We start from the raw sequence: 23,438 nt of genomic DNA, 5'->3' as shown, positions 1-23,438 counted from the left end.
GGGATGCACGGGGGATATGGTCACTAGTGTAACCAGGAGGTGAGGCCTCATTTAACACAGTAAATTCATCAGGCTTAAGCCATGTTTCAGTCAGGCCAATCACATCAAGATTATGATCAGTGATTAGTTCATTGACTATAACTGCCTTTGAAGTGAGGGATCTAACATTAAGTAGCCCTATTTTGAGATGTGAGGTATCACGATCTCTTTCATTAATGGCAGGAATGGAGGAGGTCTTTATTCTAGTGAGATTGCTAAGCCGAACACCACCATGTTGAGTTTTGCATTACCTAGGTCGAGGCACAGACACGGTCTCAATGGGGATAGCTGAGCTGACTACACTGACTGTGCTAGTGGCAGACTCCACAGTATAGACCTACTAGAGTCACAGTATAGACCTGCTAGAGACACAGTATAGACCTGCTAGAGACACAGTATATTTCTACTAGAGAGTATAGACCCACTACAGACACAGAATAGACCTACTAGAGTCACAGTATAGACCTACTAGAGTCACAGTATAGACCTACTAGAGTCACAGTATAGACCTACTAGAGTCACAGTATAGATCTACTAGAGACACAGTATAGACCTGCTAGAGACACAGTATATTTCTACTAGAGAGTATAGACCTACTAGAGAGACAGTATAGACCCACTAGAGACACAGTATAGACCCACTAGAGACACAGTATAGACCTACTACATACACAGTATAGACCTACTAGAGACACAGTATAGACCTACTAGAGACACAGTATAGACCCGCTAGAGACACAGTATAGACCCGCTAGAGACACAGTATAGACCCGCTAGAGACACAGTATAGACCCACTCGAGACACAGTATAGACCCACTCGAGACACAGTATAGACCCACTCGAGACACAGTATAGACCCACTCGAGACACAGTATAGACCTACTAGAGAGACAGTATAGACCCACTAGAGACACAGTATAGATCTACTAGAGACACAGTATAGACCCGCTAGAGACACAGTATAGACCCACTCGAGACACAGTATAGACCCACTCGAGACACAGTATAGACCCACTCGAGACACAGTATAGACCCACTCGAGACACAGTATAGACCTACTAGAGAGACAGTATAGACCCACTAGAGACACAGTATAGACCTACTAGAGAGACAGTATAGACCCACTAGAGACACAGTATAGATCTACTAGAGACACAGTATAGACCTACTAGAGACACACCGAAAAATCAACCCCCTTTTTCTCCCCAATTTCATGATTGCGATCTTGTCTCATCGCTGCAACAGCACAATTGGCTCAGGAGAGGCGAAGGTCGAGTCATGCATCCTCTGAAACATGACTCGCCAAACTGTGCTCCTCAACACCCGCCCACTTAACCCGGAAGCCAGCTGCACCAATGTGTCGGAGGAAACACCTTTCAACTGACGACCAAAGTCATGCTGCATGCGCCCAGCCCGCCAGAAGGCATCGCTAGAGCGTGATGAGCCAAGTAAAGCCCCCCCGGCCACACCCTCCCCTAAACCGGACGATGCTGGGTCAATTGTGCACCGGGCTATGGGACTCCTGGTCACGGCCGATTGTGACACAGCCTGGGTTCGATCCCAGACTGTTGTGACACCACAACACTGTGATGCAGTGCCTTAGGCATGCTGAGGGGTGCAGCGGTCTATCGTAACCCTAACCTTAAACCAATTCTAACCCTAATTGTAACGGGGGAAATGTCCCCACGAGGGAGAATTTTCCTTGTTTAACTATCCTTGGATAGAAGAACCCCCCCCCACACACTCTCTCTCTTACTTCCTCTCTCTCTCTTTCTCTCTCTCTCTCTCTTTCTCCCCCCCCCCCCACTCCCCTGTTTCATTCTGGTCCAGTCATTGGATAGCGGTGCCTTAAAGCATCAGGATTCCTTCTATCCCTCTCTGTCTGTCTTTAGGGCTCGTTAGTCTGCTGTCGGGCCCTCAGAAGTGGTGAGCTTCAGAGATTACTACTCCTGATCCCCCATGTCTTGGAGATATTTTTAAAGATGATGTTAGACCTGTGAAATACTAAGCTGAGGGTAAGACTTTGATTTGGATGTAGTAAGAAAAGAAACCCAACGCTTAAACGAGGTGGTGTGACGAGCGACTCATTGACGAATAACAGCTGTCTTTTAACACTACAAGTATATCATATTCTAAAATGCTAAAGGCTACTTTTTAATTAGTAATTTACAATTTATTATTATATATATATATATATATATATATATATATTTTTTTTTACATAGGCCTACATTTCCCCACTGTTTCTGTGTCCCAAATGTATCCGCTGTCGTTTATCATGTACACGACTAGAAGTCTTGCGTTCCTCTGGGATTGTGGTTTGGATCAGTGGAACTCAGTTCCACAGAGTTGATGAGCGAGATGTGAGTGAGAGAGAGAGAGAGAGAGAAGCCATGATCATGTAATGGGTGGAAGGGTGGAACACAGAGCTGCAGACCACTGGGATGTCGCCTCACTCCAGAGCTATTTCCTGTGGACAAGCTGTTTTGACAAATATGGGCTGCTCTGAGTGAAGACTCTCCATGGCAACCATCCAAGAGGACAGCCTACATAGAGGATGTTAAAATCAAATGCATTTTGAGTAAAACTATGATAGATATTGACATCAACAAGAGGCAGAGCAGAAGTTGTCAACATAGGGTAGAGACTGGCATATGTATTATTGGTATTTGGTTCATCAAAATATTAGAAGGATTCAATGAAAATCCTGTATTTACAGTTGATACAAGACTTCACTCTCATATCTGTTACTATCAGATAGAACAGCTCATCTTTCTGGTAGCTACAGTACTGGCTGTTGTCTTTGTCCTTTCTCTCTTCTCTGGCCACTCTCTCAGACAGATAAAGAGGGAGCCCCAGCCTGGCTTTGTCTGTTCGTTTCAAAGCCTAAACGACTGTCTGTCACATTCTTTTATCTGAGACTGAGGTGAAGGATTCAGGCTTGCATCCCAAAATGGCACTTTATTCCCTACATATTGCACTACTTTTGACCAGAGCACCTATGTACCCTGGCCAAAAGTAGGGCACTATATAGGGAATAGGGTGCCAATTTAGATGCATCCTCACTATGGCTTCTCCTGTCAACCTTCTCTTTGTCCTCTGCTGCCCAGGGGTGGCTGCATCCCTCCACTAACAGAAGATTGAAGATGCATAAAGACATTTGATCTAACAAAAGATTGCCACCGTCTCTGACAGACACATTCAAACAAACCACATGTACTACCACAACTACAGCAAATAAAAGGTATTTGGTATTATTATCCATGTCTCGGCAATCATCCAAAAACAAGAATTACTGTCAAAAATGAGGGTTGGGATGAGTAAATACTATGTAAATAATGAATGATCAGTGCAAGGAATTAAAATGTAATGGCTGGCATAGCCGTGATTGTGAAACACTTAAGTATTATTTTATCTCACTGAATCGCATCTGTTCTGCCCTTGAAAGCCAAGCATTCATGTTTGCAAATTGCTTTCCTGGGAGCTTGCTTACCTTATTATTTTACCTTTATTTGACTAGGCAAGTCAGTTAAGAACAAATTCTTATTTACAATGACGGCATACCCCAGCCAAACCCTAACCCGGACAACGCTGGGGACTCCCTATGGGACTTCCAATCATGGCCGGTTGTGATACAGCCTGGAATCGAACCAGAGTCTGTAGTGACGCCTCTAGCACTGAGATGCAGTGCCTTAGACAGCTGCACCACTCGGGAGCCCCTTAGAGCTTATTCATTTACAATTCATGACATCTGTCGTGATAAGCATACTAATAGATACGCCTGTACTAAGAGCTGTTTTTGGAGTATCAATAACCTGAAACAATGATTATGGTGTCCTATTCAAAGTATTGGGTGGATTGACCTGTGATTTCTGGGAATTTGTGACAATGGAGAATATACTGATCCTGTGGTGTTAAGAGACACCAGATATATCTGATTGGAAACAACAGATGCACAAAGTGGAACTATGATCCATGACAACAAACACAATATACCGTTATCTGATAACTTTATTAACAAGTTAAAAAAAGACAATGAATTACAATATTTACAGAATATCCAGAGATCAAATGGAATACAATTGTAAACAATCATTCTAGGCCCACCTTTAGGAATCAGATTTTCACAGGAGAAAAGGCAAAATGGAGAATCTAAAGTAGTAAAACTATAGAGAACAGTCTGAAGAGAGGAGAGAAACATAATGAAGACAAACTAAATATATATATATATATATACATACAAGTATCCAGTGTGTTATGACGAGCAGGGATTAAATTGGGAGGTGGGAGGAAGGGGTGTGACCAACAACCAAAAGAGTCCCACCACCTTCAGGGTACAGTGAGACACTGTATACAGTGACAGTTCAATAGATTTATATGAAAAATGTACCAATTTTGGGGGACAGAGAGACAGGACAGTTTCATCACCTTACAAAATCCATATTTAACCCCTGGTTTTAAGTGGAGCGGCTGCCACTTTTTAAAAGCTTATTTCCTCAAACAAACATTTCTCTAACGGGTTAATGTTTAAAAAGCTAGGCTAGTCCTTTAAAAGGAAAAGAGGACAAGGGGTAAAAGACTCAGCACCCCCCCCCCCCCCACATTGTTTTTAAGGTACAAAAAAATAACCGATATTTCTTATCAACCAGACGTTGTACAACAGCTTATTATTAACATTTTGATTTGGGAGTCTGAAAAACACTCCAAAGGTTTTTATCTTTAGATTTTTTTGTTTTGTTTATTTGTTTAATTTGAGACCAACACCTAAAGGGAAAAGGTTAAAGTTCCTTTCTGAAACACCACAGTTTCAAACACTTAACAAGCAGTTTGTTTTCTCTATACACAGCTGCATGTCACATACGTACATGCAGGACACCCTATAGGGGAACTGGATTCTATCAGAGCCATATATACATTAATACTGTATATATATATGGCTCTGGGTTCTACCCCTATGCAACAATGGTTCTTTACCCAGGAAAGACATTTGTAGCAAACATAGCCAGCTAAATATTTTGGTACCAAGAAAACATTTTATTTTCTGTCATTTTGATGGCTCAAATGAGTTATACCAATAACTGTCAATCACTTTGTATTGTATTTTTGTATTGGTTCCAACCAACCACTGTTGAAAAGAAAACATTTGTTTTGATGAAGCTTGAAATAATTGCTATTCATAATTCTAATAAGGCTTTGGGGTATTTGAGCAGCAACTTCTAACATATACAATCTCTGCCTTGTTTGTCAAAACAGCCTAGTCTAAAAAAGAAGCCTACAGAAGAGCAGGCTCTCCTAGTTATCTCCATAAACAATGATAGAATCATAGAATACAGCATAAATGCACTGGAGAACATTAGTTAAACACCCCAGTGGTCTACTTTCACATTGCTGGTCAGTCACATTTAAAATCATTTTTCTTTAGCATACAAGTTGGTTGTCTTTCAAATGCTGTCACAATTCTCTATTGATGAGGTGAATTAGCTGCTTACGTCATGCTATTTTCCACACATTATTCCCTCTATTTTCTTTTGACGTTGAAGATATATTTATATCACCAGAGTACAGTGTAGCTCGCTATCGATAGACCAAATAGCAAGGGAACTTAACCAATTAAGTCAAGCTGCTGGTTATCATGTTGTGGGAACACGGTTGTGTCAGTTCACCTTCAAATGTCAAAATCTCAACTGTCAGAAGTTGGACTATAGACAATAAATTCAGTTATAAAGAGTGGAAGTGATGGGAATGCCTAAGGCTGAAGGCATCACATCATATTCAAGGGAACCATATTAGGGCAAAAGCCAAGTCAATATTCTAAAAGTTGGATATATACTATAGATAAGGTGCAACTATTCCTCAAGGAATTATTCTACTTGATTAACACAATGCTAAAAAAAACTACTGTAAAGTTATCATTCGGGTCAAATCACAGAAATGTCCTACTGTGTTTTACAGCTAGTATAGATGGGTGGAGAGTGACACGTTGAGAAGGCAGATCTAGGATCAGGTCCACACTGTCCATATAATCTTCTTCATTATGATCTAAAAGGCAAAACTGACCCTAGATCAGCACTCCTACTCAGAGACACTTGAATACAGGCACAGGTCAAGAGGAGTCATCTCTCATATACTGTCTGTCTCTCAACATCATGAAACCGACGGCAGTCAGCTGCTCACAGTATATCTTCCTTCACAGTATATCGTCCTCCACTGTCCGTGTCCCCATAACGGGCTCGAACCAGTGACCATCCTCCTTGACAACGTACCGACCGATTGAGCTATACAAAAGGATCCAATTGCATCGACGACATTTCAAGCTAGCTGTGGAGTGACCTTACGGCACGTTCTTAACTCTGTTACAACGACAACACTAGACGATGGGATTATTAGGATAAGGAAATGAGGATCTGGATGGTAGCAGTGAGGTTAAAGGTGGGTCAGGGATTAAATGGGGGTCAGTGAGCTGAATGTGTTACCCCATACAGTAGGTTAAATGGGGGTCAGTTAAATGTGTTACCCCATACAGTAGGAGGTTAAATGGGGGTCGAGGTGAAGGGGGGTCAGGGAGCAGGAGGTTAAAGGGGGTCAGGGTGCAGTAGGAGGTTAAAGGTGGGGTCCGGTAGCAGTAGGAGGTTAAAGGAAGATCAGGGAGAAGAAGTAAGTTAAAGGGGGATCAGGGAGCAGTAGTAGGTTAAAGGTGGGATCATAGTAGAGTAGGTTAAATATCTTTAAAGAACCCCTCGTTTGGAACTTCCATGGGGTCAAAGGTGCTTTGATACATACAGTGCCTTCAGAAAGTATTCACACCTCTTGACTATTTCCCACATCTTGTTGTGTTACAGCCTGAAATTAAAATGGATTAAATGTAGATTTTTTGGTCAATTGCCGACACACAATACCGCATAATGTCAAAATGGAATTACAGTACTAGTCAAAAGTTTGGACACACCTACTCATTCAAGGGTTTTTCTTTATTTTTACTATTTTCTACATTGTAGAAAAATAGTGAAGACATCCAAACTATGAAATAACACACATGGAATCATGTAGTAACCAAAAAAGTGTTAAACAAATCAAAATATATTTTATATTTGAGATTCTATATATATTTGAGCTTTGCACACTCTTGGCATTCTCTCAACTAGCTTCATGAGTTAGTCACCTGGAATGCAATTCAATTAACCTTGTTAATTTGTGGAATTTAATTCCTTCTTAATGCGTTTGAACCAATCAGCTGTGTTGTGACAAGGTAGGGGTGGTATACAGAAGATAGCCAATTTTGGTAAAAGGCCAAGTCCATATTATTGCAAGAACACCTCAAATAAGCAAAGAGAAATGACAGTCCATCTTTACTTTAAGACAAGGTCAGTCAATTCAGAACATTTCAAGAACTTTGAAAGTTTCTTCAAGTGCAGTCGCAAAAACCATCAAGCGCGGTGATGATACTGGCTCTCATGAGGACCGCCACAGGAATGGAAGACCCAGAGTTACCTCTGCTGCAGAAGATAAGTTCATTAGAGTTACCAGCCTCAGAAATTGCAGCCCAAATATATGCGCTTAGTGGGACTATCATTTGTTTTTCAACAGGACAATGACCCAAAACACACCTCCAAGATGTGTAATGGCTATTTGACCAAGAAGGAGAGCTGCATCAGATGACGTGGTCTCCACAATCACCCGCCCTCAACTCAATTGAGATGGTTTGAGATGAGTTGGACCACAGAGTGAAGTAAAAGCAGCCAACAAGTGCTCAGTATATGTGGGAACTCCTTCAAGACCGTTGGAAAAGCATTCCAGGTGAAGCTGGTTGAGAATGCCAAGAGTGTGCAAAGCTGTCATCAAGGCAAAGGGTGGCTACTTTGAAGAATCTGAAATATAAAATATATTTTGATTTGTTTAACACTTTTTTGTTTACTACATGAGTCCATATGTGTTATTTCCATAGTTTTGTTGTCTTCACTATTATTCTACAATGTAGAAAATAGTAAAAATAAAGAAAAACCCTTAAATGAGTAGGTGTGTCCAAACTTTTAACTGGTACTGTACGTTGTTAGAAATTATTTGAAATTAATAAAAAATGTAAAGCTGAAATGTCTTGAGTCAACAAGTATTCAACCCCTTTGTTATGGCAAGCATAAATAGGTTCATGTTACATAATACGTTGCATGGACTCACTCTGTGTGCAATAATAGTGATTCATAGTAATAAACATGATTTTTGAATGACTACCTCATCTATGTACCCCACACATACAATTATCTGTAAGGTTCTTCAGTTGAGCAGTGAATTTCAAACACAGATTCAACCAATGCCTCGCATAAAATGGCACCTATTAGTAGATGGGTAAAAAAAGCAGACATTGAATATCCCTTTGAGCATGGTGAAGTTATTAATTACACCCAGTCACTACAAAGATAGAAGCGTCCTTCCTAACTCAGTTGCCGGAGAGGAAGGAAATCGCTCAGGGATTTCACCATGAGGCCAATGGTGACTTTAAAACAGTTACAGTGTTTAATGGCTGTGATAGGAGAAAACTGAGGATGGATCAACAACATTGTAGTTACTCCACAATATTAACATAATTTACAGAGGGCAAAGAAGGAAGCCTGTACAGAATAAAAATAATCCAAAACATGCATCCTGTTTTCCAATAAGGCACTAAAGTAAAAAAGCAAAAAATGTGGCAAAGCAATTACCTTTTTTGTCCTAAATATAAAGTGTTATGTTTGAGGCAAATCCAATATAACACATTACTGAGTACCACTCTCAATATTTTCAAGCATAGTGGTGGCTGCATCATGCTCTGGGTATGCTTGTAATCGTTAAGGACTGGGGAGTTTTTTAGGATAAAAAAAAGAAATGGAATGGTGCTAAGCACAGGCAAAACCTTGTTCAGTCTGCTTTCCACCAGATACTGGGAGATTAATTCACCTTTCAGCAGGACAATAACCTAAAACAAAAAGCCACATCTAGACTGGAGTTGCTTACCGAGAAGACCGTGAATGTTCCCGAGTGGCCGAGTTACAGTTTTGACTTAAATCTACCTAAAACTTTATGGAAAGACCTGAAAAGGGTTGTTTAGCAATGACCAACAACCAATTTGACAGAGCTTGAATGATTTTGAAAATAATAATGGGCAGATGTTGTACAATCCAGGTGTGGAAAGCTCTTAGAGACTTACCCAGAAAGACTCACAGCTGTACTTGCTGCCAAAGGTGCTTGCATCTACAACAAATTGACTCAGGGGTGTAAATACTTACGGAAATTAGATATCTGATTTAATTTTCAATAAATTTGCAAAAAAATCTAAAAACACTTTTTCACTTTGTCATTATTGGGTATTGTGTGTAGATGGCGAGAAAAAAAATATGTATTTAATAAATTTTGAATTCAGGATGCAACAACCAAATGTGTAATAAATCAAAGGGTATAACTACTTTCTGAAGGCATTGTATAGGCTTAAAAATGTAATTCTCCAATTTCAAACATGTTTTGGGGAAATGTCACCCACTCTTTTCTTTAAACAAAATAAATATCTTAGTTCAGTAGACGTGAACTAGGACTTAAGCTGTGGAAACTGACGATTTGACCTGAATGTATGCTTTACAGTACCATCCACTATTGGTTACCAATATATTAACATCTATTCTATGGGACCAGTGACTCACTTTAAAGTTAAACCATTTACATTTTTTGGGATGTAACACAAACGGTGATGTATATAAACCCTGGATTGCTGATGCTATGTATTGACCAATGAGAGGCGTTGAAGCCACCGGTCGGCCATATTGGCACTCCACAGAAGAAAACAGTCCATAGAAATGAATGGAATTCTACAGTATTAAAATTGAATGATTCAAGGTCAAAATTAAATGTATTTTAGTATTTTTGTTGCTGTAGTGGGCAAAGTAACATTATCACTTTCAAAACATTATACTTTAATGCAAATGTTTTTATATATATTTTTTTTTTCAATTTTTATTTATTTTTATGTTTAGCTCACATAATATAATAACAAAAATATGCATTAACATGTCTGTAATATACTGAACAAAAATATAAATGCAACACGTAAAGTGTTGGTCCCATGTTTCATGAACTGATATAACTGATATGTTCCAAATGCACAAAAGCTTATTTTTCGCAGATTTTTTTTTTTACATCCCTGTTAGTGAGCATTTCTCCTTTGCCAAGATAAACCATCCACTTGACAGGTGTGGCATATCAAGAAGCTGATTAAACAGCATGATCATTACACAGGTGCACCTTGTACTGGGGACAATAAAAGGCCACTAAAATATGCAGTGTTGTTACACAACACAATGCCACAGATGTCTCAAGTTTTGAGGGAGCGTGCAATTGGCATGCTGTCTGCAGGAATGTCGACCAGAGCTGTTGCCAGATGTCCACCAGAGCTGTTGCGAGAGAATGTTATGTTAATTTTTCTACCATAAGGTTATTTTATAGAATTTGGCATTACGTTCAACCAGTCTCACAACCGCAGACCACGTGTAACCACGCCAGCCCAGGACCTCCACATCCGGCTTCTTTACCTGCGGGAGTATCTGAGACCAGCCAACTGGACAGCTAATGAAACTGAGGAGTATTTCTGTCTGTAATAAAGACCTTTTGTTGTGAAAAACTCATTCTGATTGGCTGGGCCTGGCTCCCAAGTGGGTGGGCCCTGCCCAGTCGTGAAATCCATAGATTAGGGCCTAATTTATTTATTTAAAATGACTGATTTCCTTATATGAGGTGTAACTCAGTACAATCGTTGAATTACATTTATATTTTTGTTCAGTATAGAATAAACGTGGCAAAAACAAATGTAGACTTTATAAATGCATTTCTATAGCTTCCAAAATATTTTTTCAATGGTGGGGGAGTTCCAAGATGGAGGCGCGGTGGCATCAACACAATGGTGGGGGAGAGCCAAGATGGAGGTACGGCGGCTTCAAAACAGCGCTCCCTGTCAGTCATCTAGTGTATATATAAATCATTGAACACAACCTATTGTTTCCAATATGTTACACTTAAAAGCTAACAATGCTCCAAAAGGTGACAATTCCTTTGACTTTGTTTTTTATGTTTACATCTTTTTTTTTTGCAGCCTATTTTTGATACCCAACCCAACATCAATATCCATAAAACCTAATGTTATGGTCTCTAGCACAGTGACTACAATGTTAGGCCACAGTTCTCTTCTCTTCCCTCTCTTCCTATAGGTCATTTTTGGTCTCAAGTATTTCTTTGTCTTCCTCATTCTGATTTTTACTACTCTGTGATACGTCAGAGGCATATCCTCTCTCCACCTCCATGCCGTTGCTGGATAGGTCCATCCCTCTATCGGTCATTGTCACGACATCCAACGAGCCAATAAGAAGCTGATCTGAGGTGTCTATTGCTGGAGTGGTGCTAGTGTCTGTTGTTCTGCTGTTGGTAACAGTCCTGCATGGGGATGAGAGGGTGAAAGGTCAGTGTTCATCACCATAGGAACATACTGGGGGAAAACATGCTGAAGGAAGAGGCTGAGAGGGAGGGAAAGAAGTAGGAATGGAGAGAGAGAGACGGGAGAGATGGGACAGGGAAAGGAGAAGAGAGGTATGCAATCCTAGTAAACAAAATTACGTTGAAAATATGTCTTTTAGACATCTAGTTGCTGAATCAAAGTTAAAAATATGAATTTTCCGGACGTTGAAAATACATATTCTACAGGGCATTGAAATCGGGTGCATTTCAGGTGCGGAATGAAAGGTGAAAATACATATTTTCCGGACATTGAAAAGACGTTAATAACAGACGTTGAAAATACTTATTTTTTCAGTCATTGATTCTATGGCCAACTTCATATGAATATACACTACCGTTCAAACGTATGGGGTCACTTAGAAATGTCCTTGTTTTTGAAAGAAAAGCACCTTTTTTGTCCATTAAAATAACATCAAACTGATCTGAAATACAGTGTAGACATTGTTAATGTTGTAAATGACTATTGTAGTTGGAAACGGCTGATTTGTAATGGAATATCTACATAGGCGTACAGTGCCTCATTATAAGCAACCATCACTCCTGTGTTCCAATGGTAATCCAAGTTTATCATTTTAAAAGGCTAATTGATCATTAGAAAACCCTTTTGCAATTATGTTAGCACAGCTGAAAACTGTTGTTCTGATTAAAGAAGCAATAAAACAAACCTTCTTTAGACTAGTTGAGTATCTGGAGCATCAGCATTTGTGTGTTCGATACAGGCTTAAAATGGCCAGAAACAAATAACTTTCTTCTGAAACTCGTCAGTCTATTCTTGTTCTGAGAAATGAAGGCTATTCCATGTGAGAAATTGCCAAGAAACTGAAGATCTCGTACAACTCCCTTCACAGAACAGCACAAACTGGCTCTAACCAGAATAGAAAGAGGATTGGGAGGCCCCGGTGCACAACTGAGCAAGAGGACAAGTACATTAGTGTCTAGTTTGAGAAACAGATGCCTCACAAGTCCTCAACTGGCAGCTTCATTAAATATTACCCGCAAAACACCAGTCTCAACGTCAACAGTGAAGAGGCGACTCCGGGATGCTGGCCTTCTAGGCAGAGTTCCTCTGTCCAGTGTCTGTGTTCTTTTGCCCATCTTTTCTTTTTATTGGCCAGTCTGACATATGGCTTTTTTTTGCAACTCTGCAAAGAACACAGACACTGTGTTTTCCGATCAATTTGATGTTATTTTAATGGACAAAAATGTTGCTTTTCTTTCAAAAACAAGGACATTTCTAAGTGACCCCAAACATTTGAACGGTAGTGTACATTCTCAATGAAGTATGCATTATATCACAACATTTATTATATGAAAAAGGAATTCAAGATTACAACAGAATATTTATTCTGTCACATGCACTTATTTATGTGAGCTTTTTCAAAAGCTTTAAAATGTGCTATTCTTTGCTATGACTGTGATATTTTGTGATTTATCTACTTAAGTTGAATGGACTGACTGTAAGTCGCTCTGGATAAGAGCGTCTGCTGAATGACCAAAATGTAAATGTAAAAACAAACACTTGCAAAGCATGCCGGGTATTATTGTAATGAGCCCCGCCCCAAACAAGTACATATTTGGTTGGTATGGACCAGATCCAAATCTGAACAAATCATAGACGTCTATGCTATGTTTCATCAATTTGAACATCGCAGTACAGTACAGCGCAGTTTAGCACAGTAGAGCACAGTACAGTATGGCACAGTACAGTAAACTTTAATTCAGAAGAGTACAGTACAGTAGAGTTTAATTCAATAGAGTAGAGTACATTAAGAGTAAAGTAGTGTACAATACAGTAGAGAGGGTGTGGTAAGTTGAACCAAAGGGGTAAGTTGAACCACCCTTGTTTCTAGGAAACCATACATAAAATGAATAAGGTCATCCTTTCATTTAGTCTGTGAAGGAAGAAACCACATGGAAAAGTGGTAAGCAAGTTGCGTCAAAAAACATTTTGTTTTTACAAAGTCAAATGAATTTATCGTGTTAGAGGTTTTATGATGCTTGTATCTAAACTAAATTAGATAATGTAAAGATTGTTCTATACATCAGTTGGGATCTCTATAAGCTTCAATATAAGGTCATAAAACTAGCATGAAATTGCTTCATTGTAGCTGTGTGGGCTAATAGTCAAAATGTTTGCCTTGGGGTAAGTTGACCCAATGGCCATGGGGTAAGTTGAGCCAATGGCCATGGGGTAAGTTGAGCCAATGGCCTTGGGGTAAGTTGAGCCAATGGCCATGGGGTAAGTTGACCCAATGGCCTTGGGGTAAGTTGAGCCAATGGCCTTGGGGTAAGTTGAGCCAATGGCCATGGGGTAAGTTGACCCAATGGCCATGGGGTAAGTTGACCCAATGGCCATGGGGTAAGTTGAGCCAATGGCCATGGGGTAAGTTGAGCCAATGGACTTGGGGTAAGTTGAGCCAATGGCCTTGGGGTAAGTTGAGCCAATGGCCTTGGGGTAAGTTGAGCCAATGGCCATGGGGTAAGTTGAGCCAATGGCCTTGGGGTAAGTTGAGCCAATGGCCTTGGGGTAAGTTGACCCAATGGCCTTGGGGTAAGTTGACCCAATGGCCTTGGGGTAAGTTGACCCAATGGCAAGTTGAGCAAATTCAAGTGTTTTCTTCCCAAGCGTAATGCAAGGCATTATTACTGGGATATATTAGCCAATGTTAAAAGTGTTTACAAAAGTACAAAGTGTTTGTTATTTGTTCAAAGATGCTTAAAATGATTAAAATACAAAAAAAGTGATTGTGTTGAATTGTGTTTGGGGAAAAAATATAGACATAGTTTTAAAAAGGTAGTGGTAATATTTCATTCAGTACATAAATGTGTAGGCGGCTTAACTTACCCCATACCCCTTTGTTTTGGACAAACTATGCTTTCAAAACAGTCATGTTTACAAGAACTCAGATTTTTTTCTAGGGATACACAACATCCAGAAATATGTGTAGATATCTTTATTAGAAAGAATACTATATTTCCCTTGAAGAAGTGATGCTCAATGTAAAAAATGGCTCAACATACCCCACTCTCCCCTTCACTCTACTTTATTTTACATTTTTTGTATTTTATATTTATATATATATATTTTTACTCTACTATACTTTTCTGTACTGTACTGTGTACTGTAATACACTTTTCTTTACTGTATTGTGTACTGTACTAAGCTGTGCCATACTGTACTGTGTACTGTACTTTACTCTGCTGTGCTCTACTGTACTGTGTAGTGTGCTCTACTGTACTATATTGTACTGTACTCTACTGTACTGTATTGTACTCTACTCTGCTGTGCTCTACTGTGTACTGTACTGTGTTGTACTATACTCTACTGTGCTTTACTGTACTGTGTACTGTACTGTACTCTACTGTACTGTACTCTGCTGTGCTCTACTGTACTGTGTACTGTAATGTACTCTACTGTACTGTACTATACTGTACTCTGCTGTACTCTGCTGTACTGTGCACTGTACTGCATTGTACTGTACTCTGCTGTACTGTGCACTGTACTGCATTGTACTGTCCTCTGCTGTGCTCTACTGTACTGTGTACTGTAATGTACTCTGCTGTACTCTACTGTACTATATTGTACTGTACTCTGCTGTACTGTACTCTGATGTACTGTACTCTGATGTACTGTACTCTGATGTACTGTATTGTACTGTACTCTGCTGTGCTCTACTATATTCTACTGTACCCTCCAAACTTATGAAACAGATGTCTACGATTGCTTTTTGGTCAGGACCAAATCTGAACCAATTATAGACGTCTACGTTTGGGCCAAATAAAGGCCAGACCGGACCAATTCTGAATCAAACATAAACGTCTATGATTGGTTCAGATTGGGTCTGGTCCGGACTAAGAATCTACGTCCTTGGACATTAAAATCAAGGCCGGGCCAGACTGCACCAAAAAAAGACGTTGCTGTCGGTAAATGCTTAGCGGGGGGGGGGGGGGGGGAAGCACAGAGCTAAATACTAATATAAGATATTATAATGTATCTCTATGGACTCACATTCCGTGTCGGAGGACGTGGCGTTCCCACTCTATGTTGTTGCTGAAGCAACGACCACAGAACTCACAGGGGAAACGCTTCTCACCGGAGGCAGACACACTGCTGCTGCTAGGGGAAACCACAGGGACATCTGGGGGACAGACAGCGATTAGCATGATGAGGGGTTAATATCAGACATACAGCAAAGACAGATATAACAGCCCCCCAGTCACATCACATTACTGATCAGTGACAGGGCCAGTAACAGGGTTGTGTTCATTAGGGCACATGTATCAAAACGTTTTGAAACAGTCACTCCCTGATTGTCAGTTTTCTTCTGTTTAGTGCCTAATGAACACAGCTCAAAGATTCTTGTTTACCTTTAGGAAAAGGCTTTTCTGCCACTCCCCCTTCCTCTTCCTCCTCTAGCTCTTCATCTCTACTCTCCTCCATCATCTCTTCTTCCATGACCGTTCCATCCTCCTCTCTCTCCTCTTCCTCCTCGGCGCTACTGCGAATCTCCTTTAATGCATCCAGCTGATCCAGATTGACCCGCCCCATCGACTCAAAATTACGGATCACCTGATCAACAAGAGAAAGACAGAGGTATCATCAGTATGTTCTTACTGCTGTCAAGTTGTTGTTTACTTGTATACAGAATTGTATACAAGTTGGCACGATCTTGTGATTTTCTCAGGATGACATCCTTAGAGAACTGCCTATTTTAAAAGCAAGTAGGTAATTTTTTAAAGCCGACCCATCCCCAGGACACGTACAACTGAATTAAAGATTGATGTGTAGGCTACTCCAAAGTAAAAAAAAAAGATGAACAGGAAGAGCATGTGTCAAGGCAGGGCATGCTGGGAGTTGGAGTTCAGACCACATCGTGGAGGGGTGTGTGCCACAGAGTGAAAACAAGACTATACTATAATATCAACACACTTCCCATATTGACAGGATGAAGTCCCTTGCATATATGCCAGCCAGACAGGCTGCATGATGGGAGTTGTAGTTCTGAGTCTGACTTACCTTGTGCTCGTCTCGGAGGTGTTCCTCCAGCTGGTAGCGCTGCCTGCTGTCGTAGTAACACAGTTGGCACTGGTAGGGTTTCATCTCGTTGTGCTTGGTGACGTGCAGCTGCAGGCTCTGGTCGCTGGAGCAGGTGAAGGTGCATTTGTGGCAGCGGAACACCACGCCCGCCAGGTGGCGAGACAGCTTGGAGCGGGACACCTCCAGGGGTACCACGCGCTCCTCTGTGGGGGTGAGGGAGAGGAGGGGAGAGAGAAAGAACGAGATAATGACTATTGTGTAAACACCATAACACTTACAACTGTGAAGTCATATCTTAGCACAGGAGGTTGGTGGGACCTGGGGAGGAGGGGCTCCTGGTAATGACTGGGGCGGAATCAGTGGAATGGTATCAAATACATCAACCACATGATTTCCATGATTTCCAGGTATTTGATGCCATTCCATTTGCTCCATTCCAGACATTATTATGTGCCGTCCTCCACTCAGCAGCCTCCACTGTATCTTAGTAAGTGTAGCTAATCACTTTGGTTTGCGACAATACAGTGTAATGTCCCGGAACTCCGAGACTAGTACAGCTGTGACTTTAAGCTCAATAAGATCATGACACTTGGCACTAAGAGTTATTTCCCTCTGAATTGTCTTATCAATATTTGAGCAGATAAACTATGGCTTACCCCTGTGCAGGACGATGTGGTCGATCATATTGCTCTTGTATTTGGTGTGGTAGAGACAGAGTGGACAGCGTAGGTCTTTGTGACCCTCCTCAAGAACCACGGTGTGTCCTGCTTCCACATGCATGGTGAATGCTGACCTGAGAGGAACCGAACAGATGCAGTGAGGCCCAGCGGACAGAAGAAAACAACCAGCACAATCAGTTGCCAAGCAACCATCATAAAACTCCCCCAAAAAGAAGACAATTTGTCTTTCCTTGATTCCTCATGTCCACTCTCCTCTCCATTTTGTCAACATGTATTTGAGAGGGTTCCGAGGCGAGGGACCTTGGATCCTCTCCTCCAATGCGGTTTAAGGAGTAAAGAGGACGTGAGGACTCAAGGAAAGACAAAGTTGTTGTCACAGTATCATTCATTTTCTCACTTGGAGCAGGTGAAGAAGGAGCAGTCCTTGCACTTGAACAGCTTCTTCCCTCCGTGTCGGTCTCTGTAGTGGCGGCGCAGGCTCTGCATGTACCCCGAACTGAACTCACAGAACTCACAGGTCAGGATGCCATCCGGACGCGTGTCGGAGGTCGCGCCCTGGGCCGGGGCGGTGGTCACATGACTACGAGATGCTAGCTGATAGTGACTGAGCTGCTGCCGTACGTCCGCCGTCTCATGCAGGTACCCAGCGTCTAGAGTGCGGGAAGAGAGAGTGGGGGCTGAGTGTGTATATCGTATAATACACTACCATTCAGCAGACACTTTTATTGAAAATGACTCACAGTTACAGTACAATTAGTGATTTTTTTTGTGTGTGATCCCCCCGGGAATTGAACCCACAACCTTGGCATTGCTAGTACTACGCTAATGCAAACTAAGCCACACAGGACCATATGGATAAAAATCATGAAGAAATACTGCCTTACAGTAACTTCCTTTTTTATACTGTAGTAATTAATCATCTACTAGTTATTAACCGAGAAAACTCCCTGTCAGGAACTCAAACAGGCTGTGAGGATTCACCCAAAGAGCTATAAAAGTAAACATGGCTTCAGAATCTGAATGGATCTGGAGTGTGTTGGGTTTTACTTCTAGAATGCCAGAGGATTCCGGAATGGAAATCAAACCCACCACGGCTCTACACACTAAGAATGGGTTCCTCAAGGGTTCTTTGGGAAGAGTGATGGTTCTATGTGGAACCATAATGACTCAAAGAACACTTTGAGCCCTTCAATGGTTCCTTACAGTTCACAAAAGGGTTCTTTGCTCTTTTAGTGCTAATTCAAATGTAGGGGAAGTGGCTCAATATAATATTTTGGGGCGTGGTTTACGCACAGCTCTTTTTGTGCAACCATGAGTGAGAGTGTCATTTCAGTTTATCTAATCTGTTGTGTTATGCCATAACATGTTATACATGACAGGTGCCAGTAACGGTGTCTTGTGAAAGAATCAAGTAAGGCCTTGTGTCAATTGAGAACTGTTGACTAAATCAGTGGTTGTCAATTCTCTCCTCAGCGACCCCCAGCCGTTCCAGAGCTAGTACAGCTGATTTAACTTGTCAATTAACACAATAATGACACCCATGGAATTTTAACAATATGTCTAACCAGAATATAAAACCCTGTATGATTCTTCAAAATGATCAATAAAGAACCTTTGAGATTGAGGAAGGTTCTTTATAGAACCACTCTCCATAAAGGTTCTGTAAAGAACTATTAAAAAGTGTTCTATATAGCTCCCAAAAGGGTTGTAACCATAGCGAAACCCTTTTTTGGTGCTACAGTGGCAAGAAAAAGTATGTGAACCCTTTGGAATTACCTGAACTTCTGCATAAATTGGTCATAAAATTTGATCTGATCTTCATCTAAGTCACAACAATAGACAAACACAGTCTGCTTAAACTAATAACACGCAAACAATTATACGTTTTCATGTCTTTATTGAACACACAGTGTGTAAACATTCACAGTGCAGGGTGGAAAAAGTATGTGAACCCTTGGATTTAATAACTGGTTGACCATCCTTTGGCAGCAATAACCTCAACCAAACGTTTTCTGTAGTTGCACATCAGACCTGCACAACGGTCAGGAGGAATTTTGGACCATTCCTCTTTACAAAACTGTTTCAGTTCAGCAATATTCTTGGGATGTCTGGTGTGAACCACACTGAGGTCAGGACTCTGACTGGGCCACTCCAGAAGGCGTATTTTCTTCTGTTGAAGCCATTCTGTTGTTGATCTACTTCTGTGTTTTGGGTCGTTGTCCTGTTGCATCACCCAACTTATGTTGAGCTTCAATTGGCGGACAGATAGCCTTACATTCTCCTGCAAAATGTCTTGATAAACTTGGGAATAAATTTTTCCGGCGATGATAGCAAGCTGTCCAGGCCCTGAGGCAGCAAAGCAGCCCCAAACCATGATGCTCCCTTCACCATACTTTACAGTTGGGATGAGGTTTTGATGTTGTTGCGCTGTGCCTTTTTTCTCTCCAAACATAGTGTTGTGTTCCTTCCAAACAACTCAACTGTAGTTTCTTCTGTCCACAGAATATTACGCCAGTAGCGCTGTGGAACATCCAGATGCTCTTTTGCGAACTTCTGACGTGCAGCAATGTTTTTTTTGGACAGCAGTGGCTGCTTCCGTGGTGTCCTCCCATGAACACCATTCTTGTTTAGTGTTTTACGTATCGTAGACTCGTCAACAGAGATGTTAGCATGGTCTAGAGAGTTCTCTAAGTCTTTAGCTGACACTCTAGGATTATTCTTAACCTCATTGAGCATTCTGCTCTGTGCTCTTGCAGTCATCTTTGCAGGACGGCCACTCCTAGGGAGTGTAGCAACAGTGCTGAACTTTCTCCATTTATAGACAATTTGTCTTACTGTAGACTGATGAACATCAAGGCTTTTAGAGATAGTTTTGTAACCCTTTCCAGCTTTATGCAAGTCAACAATTGGATCTTCTGAGATCTCTTTTGTTCGAGGCATGGTTCACATCAGGCAATGCTTCTTGTGACTAGCAAACTCAAATGTTGTGAGAGTTTTTTATAGGGCAGGGCAGCTCTAACCAACATCTCCAATCTCATCTCAATGATTGTACTCCAGGTTAGCTGACTCCTGACTCCAATTACGTTTTGGAGAAGTCATTAGCCTAGTGGTTCACATACTTTTTCCAACCTACACTGTGAATGTTTAAATTATGTATTCAATATAGACAAGAAAAATACAATAATTTGTGTGTTATTAGTTTAAGCAGACTGTGTTTGTCTGTTGTTGTAACTTTGATGAAGATCAGATCAAATTCTATGACCAATTTATGCAGAAATACAGATAATCCCAAAGGGTTCACATACACATACAAGGTTCTATATAGCACCAAAAAGGGATCCTCTGTGGTAACAAGCCAAATAACCCTTATTTGGCACTATATAGAAGCATTTGTTTTTAGTGTGTACTGTAACATCCCAGAACTGTGTGTGTGATTGGCACCACAACCACTGTGGATGTCTGCATGTGAAAAAAGCCTCATTCAGCACAGTAGCAAGACGAAGCCAGTGAATATGTAGATGAGATGGCAGGTACAGTCAAATCCTTTGAGAAAGTAGTAATCTGTCTTCTTAAATGGTAGTAACAGAAGCCAATAGTTCTGCCCAAGAGCTGTTGAACCGTGCTGAACCCCTGTGAAGCAGGAAGGAAGCAGCAGACTCCTTGGGGACTTTTCAGCCAAGTGAAATATTTTTACACTAGTATCATGACGACCACAGATATTCAACAGTCAATTACTTTCATAGGAAAACCCTGCACCGAACTACAAGACAGCACAAACACTAGTTGTAAAAATCTACTAGTTGTAACATTTAGAACTGCTAACGTTCTGCTCTGTTCCCCCTCAATGGTCTGCTGTAGCCAACGGTGACATGGCGGTTGCATTCCACAGTGCTTCTCTGCTCTGCTCTCGGTGTTCCACTTCCACCTAGAGGGAAAATTCCATTGTGCCCACAGCTAGATGACACCTGCCAAGAACATTCTAGAACAGAGCGGGGCGGTCGGTTGGAGGGCCAGGCACCTGACACGCTAGTTTAACACCTTCTGGAACCAGTCATGGGCACAAAAAGAAAGGTGGATTCTGTTTGATCAGGTCTAACAATGTGAATCCTGGGATTTCAGAGGGAGACCATATGTTAGCTCCTATTCCAGTGTTTCCCCTAGCGGTGAGAAGGGCTGCCCTGCTGAGTTCTGATGCTCGCCAGCCTTGAAATGAATGAGGCTTGTACTGGTTGTAATTTAAAATTTGTATCTGTGTCAACAGCACCCAACCCCAAATATTGTCTTTGTAGTATTATTGTTCTGTATATACAGTGGGGCAAAAAAGTATTTAGTCAGCCACCAATTGTGCAAGTTCTCCCACTTAAAAAGATGAGAGGCCTGTAATTTTCATCATCGGTACACTTCAACTATGACAGACAAAATGAGAAAAAAAATTCCAGAAAATCACATTGTAGGATTTTTAATGAATTTATTTGCAAATTATGGTGGAAAATAAGTATTTGGTCACCTACAAACAAGCAAGATTTCTGGCTCTCACAGACCTGTAACTTCTTCTTTAAGAGGCTCCTCTGTCCTCCACTCGTTACCTTTTTTAATGGCACCCGTTTGAACTTGTTATCAGTATAAAAGACACCTGTCCACAACCTCAAACAGTCACACTCCAAACTCCACTATGGCCAAGACCAAAGAGCTGTCAAAGGACACCAGAAACAAAATTGTAGACCTGCACCAGGCTGGGAAGACTGAATCTGCAATAGGTAAGCAGCTTGGTTTGAAGAAATCAACTGTGGGAGCAATAATTAGGAAATGGAAGACATACAAGACCACTGATAATCTCCCTCGATCTGGGGCTCCACGCAAGATCTCACCCCGTGGGGTCAAAATGATCACAAGAACGGTGAGCAAAAATCCCAGAACCACACGGGGGGACCTAGTGAATGACCTGCAGAGAGCTGGGACCAAAGTAACAAAGCCTACCATCAGTAACACACTACGCCGTCAGGGACTCAAATCCTGCAGTGCCAGACGTGTCCCCCTGCTTAAGCCAGTACATGTCCAGGCCCGTCTGAAGTTTGCTAGAGAGCATTTGGATGATCCAGAAGAAGATTGGGAGAATGTCATATGGTCAGATGAAACCAAAATATAACTTTTTGGTAAAAACTCAACCCGTCGTGTTTGGAGGACAAAGAATGCTGAGTTGCATCCAAAGAACACCATACCTACTGTGAAGCATGGGGGTGGAAACATCATGCTTTGGGGCTGTTTTTCTGCAAAGGGACCAGGACGACTGATCCGTGTAAAGGAAAGAATGAATGGGGCCATGTATCGTGAGATTTTGAGTGAAAACCTCCTTCCATCAGCAAGGGCATTGAAGATGAAACGTGGCTGGGTCTTTCAGCATGACAATGATCCCAAACACACCGCCCGGGCAACGAAGGAGTGGCTTCGTAAGAAGCATTTCAAGGTCCTGGAGTGGCCTAGCCAGTCTCCAGATCTCAACCCCATAGAAAATCTTTGGAGGGAGTTGAAAGTCCGTGTTGCCCAGCAACAGCCCCCAAACATCACTGCTCTAGAGGAGATCTGCATGGAGGAATGGGCCAAAATACCAGCAAGTGTGTGAAAACCTTGTGAAGACTTACAGAAAACATTTGACCTCTGTCATTGCCAACAAAGGGTATATAACAAAGTATTATGATAAACTTTTGTTATTGACCAAATACTTATTTTCCACCATAATTTGCAAATAAATTCATTAAAAATCCTACAATGTGATTTTCTGGAATTTTTTTCTCATTTTGTCTGTCATAGTTGAAGTGTACCTATGATGAAAATTACAGGCCTCTCTCATCTTTTTACGTGGGAGAACTTGCACAATTGGTGGCTGACTAAATACTTTTTTGCCCCACTGTATTGTGTTCGTTTAGGAATTTACTATTTGATGTCAACTGTGTTGTACATTTGTGTACAATTCAGTCCATGATTGCAATAAACCAATAAAACCTATTAATACTACTACTTGGGGCCTTTTGTAAAGGGTGTTTTCACACCTGGTCCTTTTCAGAATATTTTTGTGAATTCAGTGCGGTTCGCTTAATTTTTGTGTGCAGTGTGAACACTCCTACAGAACTCAGACCCCTCAAAAGAGCCCCCGAAGT

The 23,438-nt window shown here is 41.2% G+C and overlaps 1 protein-coding gene across 5 annotated transcripts in view; it reads right to left on the bottom strand.

The window, feature by feature from the left end:
• Positions 1–4,032: 4,032 nt before the first annotated feature.
• LOC139538483 (zinc finger protein 462-like) overlaps positions 4,033–23,438 on the bottom strand; it is a 75,680-nt gene continuing 56,274 nt past the window's right edge. For 4 of the 5 annotated variants that reach the window (XM_071340578.1, XM_071340597.1, XM_071340607.1 and 1 more), the window contains 6 exons: positions 17,681–17,933; positions 17,260–17,396; positions 16,583–16,806; positions 15,934–16,135; positions 15,575–15,704; positions 4,033–11,484 (listed from right to left, as the gene is read on the bottom strand). In XM_071340578.1, coding sequence (XP_071196679.1) covers positions 11,256–11,484; positions 15,575–15,704; positions 15,934–16,135; positions 16,583–16,806; positions 17,260–17,396; positions 17,681–17,933 — 1,175 coding nt within the window. In that variant the 3' untranslated portion in view covers positions 4,033–11,255. Of the gene's footprint in view, positions 11,485–15,574; positions 15,705–15,933; positions 16,136–16,582; positions 16,807–17,259; positions 17,397–17,680; positions 17,934–23,438 lie in introns of those variants that run through there. The other variant, XM_071340616.1, reaches the window with a different exon arrangement.

Source organism: Salvelinus alpinus, chromosome 1 (assembly GCF_045679555.1).
Source record: "Salvelinus alpinus chromosome 1, SLU_Salpinus.1, whole genome shotgun sequence".
In the NCBI taxonomy this organism is placed as follows: Eukaryota; Metazoa; Chordata; class Actinopteri; order Salmoniformes; family Salmonidae; genus Salvelinus; species Salvelinus alpinus.
This window is presented reverse-complemented; position numbering and strand designations above follow the sequence as displayed.